This window comes from Ptiloglossa arizonensis, chromosome 5 (assembly GCF_051014685.1).
Source record: "Ptiloglossa arizonensis isolate GNS036 chromosome 5, iyPtiAriz1_principal, whole genome shotgun sequence".
In the NCBI taxonomy this organism is placed as follows: domain Eukaryota; kingdom Metazoa; phylum Arthropoda; class Insecta; order Hymenoptera; family Colletidae; genus Ptiloglossa; species Ptiloglossa arizonensis.
This window is the reverse complement of record NC_135052.1, coordinates 7,730,382-7,751,365: the sequence shown is the minus strand read 5'-3', so window position 1 is coordinate 7,751,365 and position 20,984 is coordinate 7,730,382. Positions and strand designations below refer to the sequence as shown.

General features: G+C 38.8%; 1 protein-coding gene across 2 annotated transcripts in view; it reads right to left on the bottom strand.

Moving 5' to 3' along the window:
- The window catches only part of LOC143146674 (uncharacterized), a 498,267-nt gene extending 478,200 nt beyond the window's left edge, over positions 1-20,067 (bottom strand). For both annotated transcript variants that reach the window (XM_076311168.1, XM_076311169.1), the window contains exon 1: positions 19,785-20,067. In XM_076311168.1, the coding sequence (XP_076167283.1) occupies positions 19,785-19,848 (64 nt within the window). In that variant the 5' untranslated portion in view covers positions 19,849-20,067. The remainder of the gene's footprint in view (positions 1-19,784) is intronic.
- Positions 20,068-20,984: the final 917 nt, after the last annotated feature.

Genomic DNA, 20,984 nt, shown 5'->3' with positions numbered 1-20,984 from the left:
CTTCCGCTGTATTACGTACGCATACTGTATATTTATACACCGCGATATTTGCTCGCAGGTTACATTCTAAACGGTAATTCTCGCGTCAAATTCGTTACACGAGGGTCCAACGAATTCGTAAATTGTCGTTACACCGTTTCGAATGCATCAAACACGTTAAACACGATACAAAGTATTTCGGCCGAAGAAACACGTTCGCGCTCGATACACGTACATACACTTTGCCCGTGCAAGCGTGTTTCAAATTTCCTTGGCCGAAAATCGTGTTACACTAAATTTCCAAGCGCAACAAGAAAACCGGGCAGCGTGCATTCTAATCTAATTGCACGGCCCCGCTGCGCATGCGCAACGTATTTTCGGCGAACTTGCTGCAACGGAAAATCACTACGAAATAACCGTGGTTCCCGCATTTTTAACGGTGTCGCGACACTTTACGAATTTCTCCGCGCGGACGTGAAATTTGCGACAAAGACTACCGATACGAACGCAATATAGTGAGCTCGTAAGAATTCCCGATCGATCGTTTATCGGAAATTTGCTCGATAGAAAGAAATAGAAAAAAAGACACGATACTCGTGCCGAACAAACTCAATAATTTTTAAAGTAGGAACTTCTTTCTTGTTTCATCTTGATCACGATGTGGATCGTATTGATACGAAAATTATGGATAACTTCTCTGATTACTTTACTTACGGTATAAAATAATGTTTCAGTTGTATATTTTGAGCCTTAATCGACTTTCTAAGTGTCAATGTCACCTTGTGAATTTAAACGAGATAATTTGAGATATTCAATTTTACACGATTCATGGTGTCTATTTTACCATAGTCTTTATCGATAACATTATTGTTTTTAATAATGTGGAAAAAACTGTAAGTACAAATTTTTCATGCAATAATTGATTTTTAATTCATCGAAGGTTAATATCAAATTTACAGTCGATGACCTATAAATGAACTCTACCTTAACTATAAAAATAAGAATAGAACAGGCAAATATCTAAACGAGAAGTAGATAGGAGAAAACAATTAAAAGTCTTATTAAAATTGATTTTTACTTATGATTTTTAATACCCCGTATTAGAAGCTATTCAATTTAGTCGCTCATTTATACGGTAACGCGAAAATAACGTGTTACTCTTCCAATCGAGAACCCTCAATTCGGAAAATAAATTTACGAAAAAATACCTACAAATATGTATTTACAAAGCTTATAGTGAAAATTAAAAGTGAATACTAGCAACCCCTTACAAGCATCCAGTCTTGCGATTAAATTTGTAAACACTTTTCCCAGCATATAAGTTGAAATGTTCTTAATCTCTTTTTCTATTGCAGTTCTTTAATCGTTTCGAAGTCTTTGAACTTTCGCGATATAAAAATCACCGCATAAAAAAGTTCGTAAAAAGTTACTTTAAAAAATTGTCGTTTCGAATGAATGCACCTATTTCAAGGGTAAGCGGATTACACGGCATCACTCCTCGAACAAACTTTAATAACTAGACGAAACGCAGTGCAGGTATAATATCGCTGCAAGTGCATTCATTATGAATTATCACTGTATACCGTGGAAATTCACTGCTCTTCGTACCTGTTAATTTTTTTTAAACATTAAAGCTTAGGATTTCGTTACTTTCACGTCACCCTGTATCTATACATAGTATCAGTTCCACACAAGTTCTACCCTTCTTTAGCTCAAATCGATATCAATATCCGTTGAGGTATTTTTTGCCTCAAGATCACCAGTCAAAAAGCGTCACCGGGTTTACTCTCATTCATTCACCACTGATCACTCACCGAAGTAGGTTGTACGAAATTAACCTAAAAAAGGGGTCAACAAATTTATGAACATAGAATACTAAAGTAACTTAATACTAAGTAATTACAAAAATTGAGGGAGATCGGACGACATGTGTTCTCGAATTAAAGTAGTTTACGATTCGTTCTACCAAAACGACGCGCTTTTTGTTTTTCAAACGTTCAATATAAGTATAAACCGTTCGCAACTGTGTATTTGTAATGTTGTAGATTGTGTAACGATGAAAGATTATGTAAAAAAAATTGCAAACACAGAGAATGATAATAACAAATTCGAACCAGAAAAATTGAACCAGTTTGTATGAAAAAATGGTCGCACAATTCGCAGACAAACAAACATTTTCCACCTTTTTCGCAAATATCGTGTACCGATTAAATTTGACGATCTTTCCTTCGGATCACCCTGTACAGTCGGCTATAAATACTTCCTTTATCAGCTGGCATCTCTTCCCAACAGAATTCTATGGACCGAAAGCTGCCCTCTAAATTAGATCGAAAGCTGTCGGGGTTATAGCTTATGCCACGTTCACACTGGACCGGCCGTGATTCGGTCGTAAGGGTTATTGGTACATAAATGGACGAAACTTGTACCGTCTGATAAAATTGTCGAATAACGAATAAAGGGCGAACGATTTTATATCCGTTGCTCGTCGAATAAAAATTACAATATATATTACGGTATGATATATTTCACGATGAATCAAAATTTAACCGTCGAATCGATGAATAAATCACTGTACCGGTGGTTTTATACGAATGAAATCGCTGCTCGGTCGTACCGAGAGATTTAGCTGGCCGGTGACGTGGATGGATACAGCGTGTTCAGATATATACAGTCTGTTACGAATATCTTTGGAGATCTTTTACGCTAATTTTCGTCAACGGCTCCGATACGCTGAGACGCGATGGAAGTCAGCTCGTATCCAGTTGGTTCGGAGGAACTTCCACTTGGACGTACTGGCAGAACTGTGGAAATACGCGGGTCTGGGTTTTCCAAGGGTGTCCTGGGCGCTGGCTCGGTGCCCTAATACGGTTTGCCAGCGGACCACGGGTTTACGACTCGTGTCGGGGACGCCCGAATCGGCAGCTTATCCCTTGCGCGCGATAAACTAATTTTTTTTTTTTTTTTTTTTTTTTTTTTTACATGAAACGGTAGCGAGTTAATTTTTCACCGAGTCGAGTTATAAACCGCGTTTTCCCGCTATCACGGTCATCACGGATGAATATACGCGAGAATTCGGTTAGGGGCTAGGTTCAGCACTCACTCTGATTTGATAACCAAGCGATACGTTTGACGCATCCCGCGCGACAACTGGATCCAGACACCGGTGTCTGCTCGCTACTCGTTGAAAATCTCCCTTCGAGCCCTTAAATGTACTATCCTTAATCAAGATCCAACGTGTACCGGCGCACGTACACGAACGAAGCCAGTGTCCGTAGAAATTTTTGTTAACGACAGGTGATTAAGTATACGCGTGCGGCTGACTTCGCAACGTTGACTCTTAGTGTGCTTTTTACCTCCATGATCGGGCATACTTTGTCCGTACTTTCTCGACACTTTGAATAACGATGTAAGTAAATCGATCGGGGGACCGACACTATTTTCAGTCGAGTTTCTACGTTCGCTTCCACGTTCCGTGATTAATTGCCGATCTAACGTAAACCTAACTGCCGAAGACAGCGAGGTGACAGATTGTTCGACCACGACCAGGGGATTTGTTTCATTTTTACCGAACATTATCGAGAGACGACTCGATCCTTTCCGTGGATAAAGTTTCCGTTGCTACGTTTCCAAGATTTCTATTGCGTGGACGTTCGCGGGGTTGTATTATCGAGGAAACGTTACCAAAATGTTCAACTTGTTGTGTCAATCTTCCTTTTTATCTCTAATAAGATTCTTCTCCGGTTTATAATAATTTAACGATAATTTAACTATAATAATACATATCATTGCAGTAATAATTGTAACGGTACAGTTCATTAAAATTTTTTAAAATTTAAATAACCTTTCCTTTCGTTGAAAAGCGGGACGTGACTACCGCTGGAAAGTAGAAAGTTCAAACTTTAAAAAAGGTTCTTTTGTTCGTCAAAATCGAATGATTTTTAACGGAGTTTTAACAGCTTTTAGATTAAGTAAATTTTACGGTTTCATGTCCGGCTTTTCCAGGTAAACATTTGAACGCTATAATTGACATGACGAAAAAAAATATTTTTTAAATATAAATACTCCTTGCAAATCGTATACGATTTCTAAAAAACGAATCAAATTCTTTTTTTTATTCTAGAACTCAAGAAACATCCGACGTTAAGGAGATATTTTGGTCTAGAGCAGTAAGGCTCGAGCTTTTTTGGCTTGTGGCCCACTTCACAGTCTTGTTTACCTCGATACTTTACACCCCACCTGATTGCTGTTAGTTGGTAAACATAATAGTATACTCGAGCAAGAGAACAAATGAATGAAGTGTCTCGCTATTGTTTGAACCTGGATTACGTCGATACGTGTATATACATTTTTCTGCAGCTTGGAAAAGCATAATTAACGCTGAAAATGAAATCTTACACTTTTAAGGCCTCCATTTTGTTAAATTTTATTGTACTTTACTTATCCTGGTCTTTTGAATCGTTTGATTCGGATACTTAGGATAAACCGAATCAATATTATCGGTTGGGTAAAAATATTTAAAATATTCAATATTTAAAGTTTCCTTTAGCATTTTTCAATATTTTCTTCTTTCTAATTCGCAAAAATCGATCGATAATAATAATCGTCTAGATCAGAATGCCCCCTTAAATTATCAACAATTTCCATCGAAACGATCCCCACCGAACTCGCATACTTCGAGCGACAATATCAAAACCACCTTGCTCCAAACACTATGGGTAGAGGTAATCTATTCACTGCTGTTGTTTCGCCGTGGTTAACTACGTAGATAACGACTGATAACCGTGCTGTTATTCATCAAAACAGTGGAGTTTCAAACAAACAATCTTTCGTTTAGAATGAAAATTGATAAGGAAGTTTTTGCACGAATATAGAAATATAACACTTATAAAAACTGTACAAAAAAATGACGAAGAATTGTTACAAATATCTTAGAAAAATTAATTGCCAAGCACCTGCTCCCTACATTTACACTCGTACTTACTCAACAAATTCGAAAAACCATGCACGTGGATAGATACACGTATAAACAATCTATCGGAAAATTTAAGATTAGTAGATAAAGTTCGTTGTGAAATAATAGTTAATAAATAATAATTTTTCTTTAAGCGTTCAATTATTTTTAATTATTACTCGCGGAAAACCTCTAACGACGAATACGTTCGATTCGAAGGTTAAAGTTCTTTTGTACGGGACTCGATCCGCGCTAAAATTTATTTTTAAAATCCGTTACAACACTTCCTAAATATTAATCTTTCCTAAAGTAAACATTTCATCGGATTTGTTGCATTGTGAATTATTCAAATATGTTCACACTCTAACGCGGTGCCAAGTTCGTTCGCGTGTACAAAAAAAAAATGTTACACAGGGAAAATTGCAATAGGATCGAAGTCTTTGCGTTGCTTCATGATTTAGTAACATCCGCATTTCAATGTTATGATACAACGACCACGATATAATTAAAATTCCTACGCTTCTGTTAAAGCTGATCATCTCTAATAAGCGTAGCAATGCGCACGAAACCTCAATTGCAACTCGGATTAACGTGCATACACCCTCCATTACTATTTAGCTGAAATTACAATGTAAAGAGGAATACACCCGTAAATGCGATCATTTGCAACGCCGTGTAATCTAATTACACCTTACCGCAATTATTACAACCGTCGATGACGCGTGCGTCGCCTATCGATTACCGACACAAAGTTAACCCTAAATGATGATTCTTGTGCACATTTGTGTTTAGGTAACCTAAACATATACACTGTAAAATTATAAATACTAACCCGTCGGTATTTAACGTTTTCTTTAAAACCTTGGAAATATTAATTTTCTACTTCAACACACCAACTGATAAAAGTAAAAACTTTGAAATGATTTTAAATTAACCGAAATTCGACAAATAATTCAATCTAATTTACAATCTCTTACTTTCATCGATAAAGAAATTTTCTTTTCACATATGAAAACTTAATTCCGATAACTGAACCCGTTGATAAGCTTCTGAACCAAATTTCGTGGAATTTTTGTTACATCTTTATCGCAACTTGACTCAAAATTTAATTATTAACTTTTCAAATTTTGAGATAGAATAGAAATATCAGAAACAACATAACGAACCAAAACTGATCTTTAAATATTAAGCTTCTTTGTAAATTTCTTCTTTGGTTTTTGCGTCAACTTCAACTCAGGTAATCGCAATTTTTTCAACTTTCTACGCTGGTAATGTTTACACGCGTTTGAATTAAACATTTAATAATGTCGTTTTCAACTACATTTTCCGAAATGAATGAAAATATAATTTGAACAACGGTAAACCGTATTTATATTTTTATCTCCTTCAACTCCACCGCAGAACGAACGACGGAGACAATAAAAATAAGGTTAATTAGGCTCATCGTTTACTCCGATGCGAATGGGAAGTAACTAAACTAAAGAGGGTCATTTTTGACCTAGTCTCAGGAAGCTACGTAACTCTTTTATGTTGCAATGTTAATTAAATGCAGTAAAACAGCGGCACTCAACGACAAGTAAGCGTAGTAAACTAAGGAGTGAATTTCGCAGTTTCGGTAATTAATTCCATTACGCGTGCTAATTAAATTACCCAAGTTGCAGTAGCAGTGAAGAAAATAAAAATTATAGCGTCGCTTATATTTCGAAGTCTTCGCATAATGCGTTTTTACATACAAATTTTCACACGATGCGCGAAATTACGAACGTTTTGTTATCCGGGAGAATCTGAATTTGCAATTTCCGTACACCAACTGATAACCGAAATCAGCATTCCATTTTACCTAAAATATGCGTTCATTTATAATCGCGTATAAATTCCTATTATATAGAATATTCCAAACGATGCATTCTATAATAGTTTGAACAACTTTCTAAATCGCGAAGCGTAATCCCTGCGATCTCCGTAATTCTGTAACATTTACGCGAAACCGATTTTTAAACCGTACGAAAACTTACAAAATTGTAATTTCGTTCGCAATGTTGGCTCGTACAGTTCACATTTTGAACCGCGCTGCAACGAAATACATATTTAAAGAATAAATACGAGACACATTAATTGTATTTAAAATACATACTTAAGTACTTGTTTTCAACCACTTGACAACCGAGAATGCGAAACAGGAACTTCCCTATCCGTACCGAGGCAAATAACTCACCTTTGCCTCTATTTTTCTACACCTTTTGATGTACACTAGACGTCGTCTGCGAATTTAATTTAACTCTTTCCGTATTAATCCTCCCCATAAAATGTCTCCCCGTTAGACGAAGGATCGTGCCCGTGAGATTTCTCATTTATCGACTACCACTATTTTCGAAGTCACTGAATTTTAAACGGAATTATTCCATCGAACCAATGCTAAGTTAAATCTGATTTATTGGTTTCCCAGTTACTTCTTCCAACCATGGCCAAGGTAGACGAAAACTTTAGATCGAAAATGTTTCCAGTTCCTTTGTTATTTTAAATAAAACACGATACAAGAGGAAACATTCTCAACGATTTCTTCGATTAAATTCATCTTAAAATTACCGTACACTTTTTCTCTAAACAGTTCCAAGCAAACGCAAACCTACGCCAAAGTCCCCTAGATCTTTTAATTAGTCACGTGCACGCTGAAAGAAAAACTATTATTCCACACTCTCGATTTACTTACATCACACCGATCGTACCACCATTACCGGGACACTTGTACGCACTTTCGTGTCCAGTTAATCGAGCCGTTCACCCCGGATAATTTCCCCCCGGAAAACCTTCTAAACAATACTTTCCCGCGAACATTTCGTTCTCTTAGCTTCGAGGCGCGTCTCCACGATCGTTCATCCCCGTAATCCCCCCGTGAAGCCGTTCCGTGTCGCAATTCTTTACAATAATCCTTCTAATTCCGCGCGGGACGCCTTCCGTGATTATTCTTTAAAATTTCAACGATAGCGATAATCCCGTCACGAGATGAGCGACACGGCGTGGCTCGCGGGTTCGTTAGCAGCACCGCGTCCTTTCAGATGGAAATAACAAAACTAATAAACTCACGGTGGAACAAAGTGCCCCCGGTGCGTCACATACCAGATTTACACGAAAGATCCAGGAAACAGGGAATCCCGTACGGCTTGTACCCGTTGAATGCACTCCGCCCGCCGGATGACAGGGTTAACGCGAAACTGCAAGCGTCCCGTGCTCGCTGCCTCTAAGACGGGTGCAAGTAACCCACAAACGCGATGAAACTCACGTACCGTATTACGCTCGTCCCATTTTTTCACGTATAACGTCGCGTGCATAATACCGGGACCCTAGGGCGACGATTCCCGGGCAAAGTCGCGAGACTGTCCTACGCGAAACTGGTGCTGAAATTTCACCCTCGAAACCCGCGCCAGGGTGAAACACTTGTTACGTACGGTGGCTCGTGGAATTAACGGAACGACCACAACGATACAGAAGTATTCGAAACGTGAGAATTGAAGACGTCTCGAAACACCGGCCGCGACTGCGTTCGGTTCGACGAGACCGATCGGTTGAGAAAAATACACTTTTGCGAGTGGAATTCGTGACTTTGGTCTTGCAATTGACAAATTATTGATCTTGTTTTATTCGTGAGTTTGATCTTGTCCGTGAGAAATTATTGGTCTTGTCTTATTCGTGAGTTGGATCTTGTCTGTGACAAATAATTGGTCTTGTCTTGTTCGCGACTATGAGTTTGGTCTTGTTCGATCCGTGACAGACTACGGGTTTGGTTTTGTCTTGTTGGTGATAGACTGTGAACTTCGTCTTGTCGTCGTGCATCGATCACATGCATTTCTTTGCATCTGCTGACTCGTCTCTTTGTAACCGAGTATACTCGCAACAGGGGATAGGGAACCTGTGATCTCCTCGTGTATCGGTACACGTATATCCCAAAAAGAGCGACACAGGAGAGAAAACTTTCGTACCGTGTAAATAATTAAGATTCGAATGTAGATTACCTTAGACGTAACTCGTACTACGAAGATTGTCTAAATTCTCCAATGAACGATATTTCTATTTTGAGTAGTATTTTAAAAAAAACTGTACAAATATATACAAAACATTGTTAACCTCTTTCGGAAAATATCTATCGATGGAAGTTACGTTTCGCGACAATTTTTTGCGATACTCTTATACGTTCAAAATATTTTCGTAAGTCCTGACATTCATGCACTGGAAACGTAATAAGCTTTCGTAATTTTATATTGCAACATACATATTTATTTACGATAAATTGAACATTTTCAAACAAGGGGATATTTAAAAGTAACCGGGTTTGGTCGCGATCTAATACGCGAGTATTGCATGCAAAAGATAAATAACAAATCTGCTAATTGTTTTCACAATACATGCGAACTGCACAATTGTGTGTCTTTGGGTTTGTATACATGTGTCGTGGAATGAATAGCAATGAAACTTCGTTGATTTATCTCGGAGTACGTTAACGTTTCTTGGAATATAAACAACTGCGATTATCAACAGCCCGAATACACCTGCTGTTGGAATAAACACACGGTTAATACCTGCTGGCTTACAGTAATTCATAAAGTTTAACACCGTGATAAAGTTTAATGCGTTCAGCAACAGCCGTAATTGCTTCGGCACACTTTTTCGGTAAAATAAATTCATCGGCGTTCCTGTACAATACCTTAATTTACGTTCCTAGGAAGCGTTAAATCTAGCTCCTATTAGCAGACGTGTTAATTACGCGTTTACGCGCACCTAGTAAAACAATGGCGACACGTACCTCAAAAGCGACTGACTAACAGTGACTTGAACCTAACAACTTTGGCGACCAAACTTCCCTCGAGTAAACTGCTACCTTCGACGATGTATCTTCGTGACAACGGTTAACTGTTGCAATACCATACACGACAATAATATAGGCGAGAAAGATTAGCATACACAATTTCGTTAAATTATTTCCAACGTACGTTCGATTCGTTTCACCCCGAATACAATTCTATTTCAAGATTCGAATCCTCGAGATTATCGAATGATTCCCTTAAATCAAAAAATCATCTCGGATACCGTAAAATGAGTAAACCTTGAAATAACTGCAAATTGAATCGATTCGCTTCAAGCAGTATTAACTATTTACTAGGGAAAAGTATTCACCGGAGAATAGGGAACGCAGATACTACACACTTCCCGCGAGAGTAAATTATAAAGAATTACGTTGACTATTAAACGGTATGGCGGCATGCCCAAAGTATGTGAACCTCCTTTCTGTATCTTTGCCAAGCTTCGTTTCTTACGAAGGCAATCACGTTTACTTCAAACATTACATTCTATTAAAGTAAGCTACCCGACTTCGTTGCAGGCGTCACTTGCTCGCACGAACGCAAATTTTCAACGATCCTCGCAAAAATTTAATACGACCTGAATTTCCTGTTTACGGATTCCCGTGGAGCATTAATTTCAGCTGCGCGAATTCTTTTTTCGCTTGTTACGTAAAATATTCCTGCGAAAAGAAAATTTAATTTTTCGCACTTTGCCCCCTTGCTTCTGCATTTTTAGCGAAATTTTCCTTTTCAAATATTCTGCGTTAGAGCCCGATAAGTGTACATAATATTTCACTATCAACTTTTAACAATAAGATCTAGATCTTGATGAAAAATATCTTCAATTTTTATTCCGTGCAAATATAAATTCCGATGTGTGTATATATACACTCATGATCGTTTTTCGTATTTTGTTTATTATTATAATGAAAATGGTATATTCTAAGGAAACTTAGGTGCTTAAATATTATAATACTTTGTGTTGAAACCTTTACATTTGTCAAAGTATGTTTGTACAAACTGTTATTGGAATTTTATTATTATTTTATACGATAAGCGTCTTGTCCCACTACAATTTGTAGTCGATGAGTAGTTGTCGCATTGTTTATTTAATTTCTGTCGATTAATATACGCTCGAAACGTCCATGAAACGACTCCGAGAAAAAATACAAGAACATATTTCGTACGAAAACGAGAACGTAATTCTGCGGTGGAAAATGACGAGAGCGTGTCTGAAAAACTTAATTAAAACGTTCGCTAAGGTCACTACGTTCTGGCACCTACTTGTTTCCCAATTGTATTCACCGAACAAACACTGTCTGACTGCCGTGACCTTAATCCAACTTCTAAGACTGCCGCAAGTAACTTTTACCCGGTATAGTCGCTTCAAAGATATCCTATATCCACTTTGTCCCATACTCTAAAAAAATTATAATACCAGAAGTATCTATAGAAGAAGTCACTGATTACTGATCAGCCCAAACTCTGTCGATTGTGTATCCTTTTTTGCAAATTCTACTCTCAAAATTACGCTATTACAGACGTTTCAATTGCAACAATATAAATAAGCAAAATAACGAAATAAATGCAAAAATTTGATAATTCCAAAGATTTCCTTTCAAGCAGATTCAAGCTTATGCACTCGACAATTTTAACCATGTTATTTTTACCATCTTTTTCAGGTCGTTAAATCGATAATTGAATTTTAAACATTACAACCGGTTTCTTATCAAAAATAATTTTTGAAAGTTTTCTCTAATTGTGAAATTCGATCTGAAAACCTCTTTCTAAATCGCTAAATCTCATCTTCGATCTTAAACACCGAAAACTCGAGAAACTATTGACGATTTAAGAAACGAGAAACAGTAAGATTAATAACCAAATTCCGATTATCGAGAACTGTTTTCTTCACTGTTGCAGCTTCACTATTATTAACAAGTATTATCAACGATTCGTACAACGCGTTATCAATTCCGTTATTAAGTAACGCGAAAACAGATTTTTAACGTTCGAATAATTATCCCAAAAATTTCCCGCGAGCGTAGAACTCACACTTATCCCCGTTGCGAATAGAAATCCGGGAAAGGCCAGAAACAGTAACTGTATGAGTCTTTGTTAACTGAAAATTACTTTCCTTTTTTCCAAACAGTGCTACAGAAACGTAGTTACACGGAACGACAGAAGCTCGGAATTAACGAAAGAACTTGTTTGCAATAAAAGGAAGTATTAAAACTAATGAAGGTAAGGAAACTCCACTCGCCGTTGCCAAGAGTAGAATTCTCTCTCGGTTCACGATAATCAAGGGCGTGTTTAATCATCGGCACTAATTGTTTCGCATAATAATTGTACACTTTTATTTCTCCGATAAATTCGATCTCGTGTTGCATAGAATCGATTCGATCGATCACGTTCGAACGTTGATTAACCGGTCGAAAAACTTTCAAGAATATTCGCACTCGACAGCTTCAACGATGTTATCTTTAAAACACATTCGAGCGTACGATACTCCACGAGTTTCTTATCTTTCCAGGCATTTTGCGAGTCCCCCTTTCTTTATCTATCTTCTATTTCGCTATCTTCCGCCCCTTTTCCGCGTGAAAAGGCTTTGTGCCATCCCCGACTTTGAAATAAAATTTCCATTCGATTGGGTTTGAAAATCTCCGAAATGAACTTACAGAAAATTGCTGCCTCCTTAAGCAAGTCTCGCGCTGGGATAGCAACCAGCAATCAGCGATACGCGATCGAATTACCGATTTGCCTTTACGTTGTACAAACAGGTAACAATATTCGCGCGGGGATCTATCCTATTAAATACCGACGAAAAAGGGTTTCTTTACCAGATTCGTGGCTCTTAAATGATCGAATAATTATTAAATCGAAGCTCCAGCAGTGTATTGGTTTAAATTAATTCTGACGCATATATTTATCTTTTGGTGCAGGATAAACAGCGAAAAACACCTAAATATATTTGTTAAGATCGAGGCTAGAAAAAAGATGTTAAAGAGGAAAGTTGTACTCTGTTCTAAGGATGTAAATATAATAATACGAACAAATCATTCGTTCGGCGTCGTCTTTACAATTATACAAAGATCATTAATGGTCTTTTAAGTGGCACGAAGTAATAGCCGATGCGAAAGGGAGATCACCGACACGAGATATTAAAATTTACGCTCGAGCAATGGTAAGTTTAAAACGTGCGGTTATTTTATTCGAGTTCGATTAAATATTTGAACTGCGGTTTGTACTCGGGACCACCGGTTTATTAATAATCATGTTCGCGAATATGAATCACAGAATGGTCGAAGCAACTTTTACAATCGAGGATAAAAAAAAAAAAAAAATCCCACGGAATGATAAAACCGACGATGATATCGGTACGGTCGATTTATAAATTTCGTGACCGAAAGGTGGATGAAAATTGTGTTCGGTTTATCGCGTAGATCCAAATTGAACGGGACCGTGGCGCATTCAGTTAAAACATTAACGTAACGAAGATCTCGTCACACTTTGTGCAACGCCATTACACTCGAGCGACAGAAGCGAAAAGTACGATAGCACGAAACACAAAGGGACACGAATTCGCTTTAATATACCGGGCTTTTCGCACCCGGTGGATCCCCGCGTTAACACCGCGATCATTTTTCCCTATCGGTATCTACCCGTGTCCTTTCGAGCCGCGCTGCGACCGTGAGAAACACTTTCATTTTTTCACCAAGACGCTTAAAAGTCAATTTCGATTTCGAAGAAACAAAGGACCCACCTTGAAACTCAATTCGCGGCCAGTTCCGAAGGGAAATTACCCGAGGAACGATGTTTCGCGACGAAAGTCGAATTCGGCTTTGCGGGTTGTTACGGGCGTCGATTACACGGGACGTAGTTCAAACCGAAACCTCGGTGTACGAGGCACCGGGTTAATCAAAGAATGGTTAATTCACATTCACCGCGCGATAAACAACGGGCCGAAAAATGTTAGCGTGCGTGCAACGCGGACCAACGGCCGAAGACAGAGCGAGCAGCAGTTAGCCGTGGCTCGCAACAAGATATTTCCACAATCTTTCTCTTGGGTGCAATTTGTAGGAAATTTCCCGGCAATTTAAGAGAAAAGTCACGCATTAATGCATACCCTGCGAGTTACGAGATACTCTGTATTTCTAATCCTAGTGATTATTTTAGTACCGCGGAAGAAAATTTTATTTTATTTCTGTAAATATAAAATACTATTTTATATATATATATATATATTTATGTATGTATGTATGTATGTATATACTATTGTATATTATAAGTAGAATGGGTCACCTGAGAGTTTCGAGATTCGGAACAAGCGACGAAACGCCAATCATCGACTTCCTTTTTCCACGTGTTCCTCGCCCCTGCTTCTTCTTTCGTTTATTCACACACACAATCACGATCACACACAAACGCGCATACGCATATACCACTTTGTCGCGTGCCGTTTCTTCGCCACGGTCAAATGTCGCTGGTTCTTCCCATGGTTCTTATCATTTTCATTCCCATATTAATATATATGTGTATATCGATTGTGATCGAAAGTGCGAAAAGTAAAACTGTTGTGGCGGCGCTACCCACGCTCACCACCAGAGGGAAACTCACCACCAACCGTTTCCCGCAAGTTCCCGTACCTGCTCCGATCGGTATATATACGATCCCGTACCGATCTTCCAATGTCCCGGCGTATAAAGCAGGGCCTGCTAGGATGCCTTACTGACGAGTCCACTAGCAGGCCCGGGATGAAACGCTTCTCCCCACTCCTATTTCCGTTTTCCTTCCTCAAACATCTTCAAACTTACCGCCGCCAAACTGTAATAAATACGTTGTTGCAAAGATCGATAAAAATTGTTCACGGCGATGAATACACCCAGGGAACCACTGATCGAGTATTAAAAAACTTGAAATGACTACCTACTACAGAACTGTCACAACAAATACTTTTTCTACAAATGAATTTATAGAAAAGTTAAATTAAGTTGGATTATAGAAATACACGTAGAGTATATAGGGAATGAAACAAGTTAAAACGAGTAACGAAACTAGAAAACAATTACTCGCGAAGTGGTGGTTAACGTTACGTTACGTTAATTTATGAAAACCTTGAATTCTTGAAAATAAGGAAACGAAAATATTCGAACATTTGTAATATAAATATTCGACGAACGAGATACGCGGGGAAATTGCATTCAAAGTTTCTTAATAAATGTACAATAATGTTGTCAAAAGTGTGTATAGATGAAACCACACGTCGGTGAGTAATCGTTTAATTTTAAAATTTATTTACTCGTAACAAATATTCCGTCGCTAGTTAATTTTCAAATTCTGATATAAGCTCAAGGATTGTTAAATTTATACCGCGTACGTTAATAACGCGGAAACAATGTGCCATGGAACAAGGTCCTGAACGAATATTAAACCTATTAATTCGAAAGTACGAGAAACTGCGAAGTTAAAAAACGCAAATTATTTAAAATTGAACGATTAGACGTAATCTGCGCACAAGACGATTTAAAATTTAAACAAAGTGGAGATCAGCTCCACTTGTGGAACAACCGTATGCGAGAAAATGTAAAAATTTATGTTGAACACTTTCGAGAACGGTAAAATATTTCGATCGAAGAGATGACCGAATTACACTCGCGCGCTCGAGGTGAGAACAAACGCGAGGATTATCAAGTGTCTTGCATAAAGGTAAGATTTCTTAACAGGTTAAACCCAGCACGTAATTTCTTACGTTTTCTTATCGGATTAGGCGGCACGAGAGATCGAGCAATAGATGTTGCCGTCGTTATAAACGATTGACGAGTCTATTATTGAAAATTTATTCATACCGCCAGTATCTTCGAAGAATTACAAATATTTTGTAAACGGATAAAAAGAATGTTACGAGACAACAATTCCGATAGCAACAAAAATTCAAACTTATTCGGATACATTTGCGCATTTTGAGCACCGTATTTTCAAGAATTACATTATTACGTATTCCGTCTCTTATTCGTTTTACAATAACAAAAATTTCGTGATGAATACTTTATTCGGTTCTAATCCTGCACAATCCACCCTTGTACAATTTACACGACTTCAAATCTTAATGCGAATACAATGAGAATTAATAAGTCATTCGACAAATCTTTTGTTCCGCGCGAAGATAATTTATGCGATTAACAACAGTTTACAGAAAACTTGCAAACACAGAAAAACGTCGTTTAACCGAAATGAGAATTATAAAAAAATCTATTGTGGAAACGATTGATTATTTAAAGAAACGAACAAAATTTATGAAGTATCACGAATTTTAAATTACTCTCTCTCTCTCTCTCTCTCGTGTGTATTATGCTTAATGCATTCGATCGAACTGAATGTTAATATCTTAAAAGTGTCGATAGCTAAAACTTGTACGATGTACGATACGATACGAGTAATAACAAGTGGAAATTACTAACCCTTTGACGGCCACTATCACGTATACGTGACTTTCTCAGCCAGCCGTTATCGGCTCTTATCGTGTATACGCGATCTTATTCTTTCGGTCGCTATATCACCATCCACTCAACTTATTAAGTTTGTTTAGGTCTGAGTTCTCGTGTGGTATATTCATTACGGTGTCTACATTCATAATTCCTTACAAACATACACCTAAGCATCCTCGTGAGCCTTACTTCGGTCTATAAACGTCAGTCAATCCAGTAAGCTGTCTCAAGTTGGGCATTTCAAATCGCTTGGTGCTACATCTTCAGAAACAGTTTATAATTTACCGAATGGAAATTCACCGAAGTTGATCACAATATTCCGTTCGTGTAAATGCGAAATTTTTCAACCTTTTACCACACAAACTTTTGGAAGCAATGAGAAAACATACACGGATTAATTTCTTTAATTTTATTCAACGATAAAAGTTATCTTGCGATAATATTTAAATATTTATACCGTAAAGCGTTGCGGATAAAAATGCATTACGCGTTACATTAAAATAACCAGGAAAAAAGAAATAAACAGTTCGCAAATATACGTACCGAACGTATTAAGAGACTTACAATTAATTTCATCCAAAAACCATCAATCCTATATTATTGCGTAATTCGTTGAAAATATACTTTCCCACGTGATAAATAAGTACCGTTGAAAGAAATCAACCTACATTCTTCCATTAGAAATTTCCTATTTTTACTTCTGCGAAGATCGATTATCGGAAAATTCGTTTATCGGAAAACTTTTGTCTTCCTATTATTTCCAATATTCGACGTTCTACTGTACGTAACGAATTCCGGAGTGATCAACTGGTGATTCAAGCCGAGTTGGATGCGGTAAGAATAATCAAAAAGTCGGTTGATATATTCTACTTGTCCACTTTGGAACGAAGCCCTATAATAAAAGGAGAAAATTGCGCGAAACAAATTGATTTCTCGAATCGTATGAAACGTTCGAGAGCCGATAATAGGGACGGAAGTACGCATGTCGACGTGTCGCGCTGTAACAATTACCTTACGATTTAAATACGCGCACACTCGGTTAAAGAGGATCGTTTCCGAGCAGTGGTTTCGGCGTGCACGAATCCTCGAGCACCGGGTCGTTTAACACGTGATCCAGAGTGAATGGAAGCTCCCGCTTGAAGGGAAACGATCCTAAGAAAAAATACATACGGTGTGCTTTAACACACCTCGCACCGTACAACTATGGTTACGCGGAGCTTTGAATAACTGAATCGAGAGTTAACAAGAATCCGCTTTGATTATCGTCCCGGTACTGGCAAAGGAGCGGTTTTCATGATTATTTGAGAACGTTTCTTCGCCACTCGAATCACTGGGAGAACTTACTGCAACGAAAAGAATTTTATAGATTTTTCAAACACGAATCTATCGATTCGCGGTACAATACCCTTGGAATTCTCTTCTTTGAAATTGTACGACCGAGATTCACCGAGATTTCTAAATCAATATTGCTTTTATTGTACCCCGTTAGACACTAACCGGGCGAAATTGATAAAACTAGTTCTCTTTCGAATCGAATGCGATTCTGGAATCAAACTTTATTAACCGTCTACGAACGGACGTTTTGGAACACGAATCAATTTTGAAGCAAATGCTGGAAAATTATCGCGCGTGCAACAATCACTTTGCGCAACGTATCGATTTTATTTTTACTCGAGAAACTGTTGCGTACGTATCGAGAACCTCAATTTTTGTCGACCAGTGACGTCTATTTGGTCGAGAATATTCCGACACGCGTCTAAAACGGCAAAAGTACGAAACCTGGTACATCCTGACACCCGTCCGCGAAGAAGTAGTAACCTATTACGATGTCGAAACTGGATCAATTTACCGATACAATAATTTGAACCAAAAAATCGAACACGCGTTGTTTTATTTTTAGACAAATAAACATCTCAACTGTACAAGATCTCAGTGTTAAAATTTCCTATAGAAAATTAGTTCTAACTAGATACGGAAAAGCGTAAAATCAGCAACGATTTTAACGAACCTTTAAATTGCATAAGATTGCACGATTGTAATGACTAAACTATATTTTGTATCTTTCTGCTCTATAACCTCTATAAACGGTACGTTTTCGTTCGTTATCTTATTTTAAAATACAATTGCATCGATTTATACGTACGCTTCGTAAATAAGTTAGATTACTCGGTACGTATGCAAAGGTTTATTAAATTAAAATAAACTCGGTACATTATACGGTGTAATTCTTTTATACACATTCTCCCGAGTTTGCCTAACGTTCGTGCTCTAAAATGTCCACCCGTAAAGCGTAAAAAATGTTCTGCGTTATAATCGTGCTCCAAATCAAAACGGAAGCAACGCCTCGCTACACTAGCAACGAAAAAATATGTCAGCACAAAATTACCGATCCGTTAAAAATAGCTCCGAAATTGTTCGAACTTCCGCACAAGGGGGGTCACAATGACCGAATAGAATGCATCGAACGAAATCCGCCAAGTACGAGCCCGCGCTACTGTAAAATGCTGGGAGTCGTATTAGTCGCGTAGCGAACAGTGGATGCGCGATACGAACGACCGTTAAAAAACTGTCGACAGTTTCCGTTGGCGCGAATCGAGAGGACACGCGACAACTTCTCGCGCTCGTCGAAATGGAACGACGTTGCTCTTTTCGTTCAGAGTGCCAAAGACGACGAGATAGCGCACGTGGTTATATTCACGCACCTGGCGTTGTTGGAAAAGGCCCGTCATTTGTGGAACGTCGAACGCTCTGCCGGATACCTGGCACGAAAACAAATAAAAAAAAAAGAAACATTTCTGGTCGTCGTCGTCTCATCCCGATGTTTCTCTGCGGTCTTCGTTGGGATAAAGGCGCGACATTGGTCCGACTGGGGATATAAATAATGTGTCTAGTAGCTGTTTGGCGCTGCTCACGGTCAATGAAAAACTAGATGCACCCAAACCGACAGGTCAAGTTCAAGATCGACAAACACTTAGCACGTTAACTACACAATCTTACCGTATTATTCGTATACGCGTGATGTTTTTACTCGATCGTAAAACGCTATCTAGCGAAACCGATAGAATATTATAAAAACAATAGATCGTTCAATTCGGTAAATAAATTATTCGGACCGTTTTGAACACAGTTGCGGTATTTTAGACCGCTCCGGATAATGTTATTCTCCTGTACCCGCTACAGTACAAATTGAACGCGGTATAACGACAAGCGACAGGGTCACCTTAATTCCATTACCATAGTTTACCAAGGGTTACATTTTAACATTACTTCTCTCGCAAATTTGTAAACGTTGAGTCTTGGTTAGGTTTGTTGATTCGATTATCAGGTTTCTAACGCAAGTATGTCGTGTAACCGTTGGCGCGGCGTGTCTCGGTAGGACTTTCGGCGAATTCGACGTGACAATCGACCCGCTAATCGAGCAATTTCGCGACAAACGGCTCGCGTAACCACACGGAAAACTTTTCTCCGCGCATTTTCGCGAACCAGATGACACACGTGACCGTGTTAACGAATTAAACGTGAAAAGTAGAAACTAACCTTGAACACATCCCAGTAGAAAAAGACAGCAGACGAACCAGCTCTGTATCATTACATTCATCATCCAGTGGCACTTAACACTTACTCGTAGCACGAATACCTCCTCGGCGCTAACTAATCTTCGTGTATCACAACCACATTAACACACCTCGACGAATATGACGGGAATCCACTGGCCACGACTTTCGACGTTGGAACAGGTATCTCGACGGTAACGGAAGAGTGCAACGTGCGTCTAACTAGTACAGGTCGAGGCGTACCGGTATACCTTCCACGAGGACGAACGAAAGCAAACTGAGCCAATGTTCGCTTTCCGAGTCCGTATCCGCCGGACCACCACCTCCGACCCCCCCTGCCTCTTGCCGCGTATAGCCCCTCCGACCCACCTCCCCTCCTCTCCCGACTCCTCTCCCCGATAGCGCCGTCGTACGTGCACTCCATATACCTCCCCTCCACTGGCGAATTGCGCGCGACACTCTCACCCTCTCCTAGCCTACTCTTCCAAAACCCCACCTGACGCTTCCGACAACCCGTTTGCATCGTCTTCCTTGCTCATTTTTCCATCGACACGATCGTGCTACCTCTTCTCTGTTTCCTGCGGCTCCTCAACCCCTTTTTTAACCGACCTTATCGAGCACCCGCCGATGCACCCGACCGATGTCATAAGCCCCCTCTTGCACCCGCTTATTCCTATGTGTCAATTTATCGCGCGTTTTAGATTATCGCGCCGCGCGAATCTTCAATTTTCTCACTCTTTCCCCTCTTTCTGCGCTTCCCCCCCACTCTCTCTCTCTCTCTCTCTCTCTTTCTCTCATTTATGCTCTATGTTCCGTAGTGAAAGAATCTTCCCTAGCTGAAACTGGGTTAATACGCGGAAAACGATTGTTTGTATCGCGAACTGCCGGTATAAACGTTTATGGTGTGCCTGCTCTACAATTCGATATCGGTACCAGCGCACACAATTCCCCATTCTTACGAACAAACTCCGTGACGTTCGATCTCGATAGCGCAGTATGATTATTAAGTCTCGGTATTGTGTTCGATGAATTCATGCAATAACGTGTGCATAGTCGCTTAAAATAATTCATGGAAGCAAAGTACGATTATACCTTCCCCTTTAGTAAACATGTGGTTAATAAATCGTACAATATTTTTCGCTAGATATTACTGTTTGCCGACGATCGAACAATTTTTCTATTC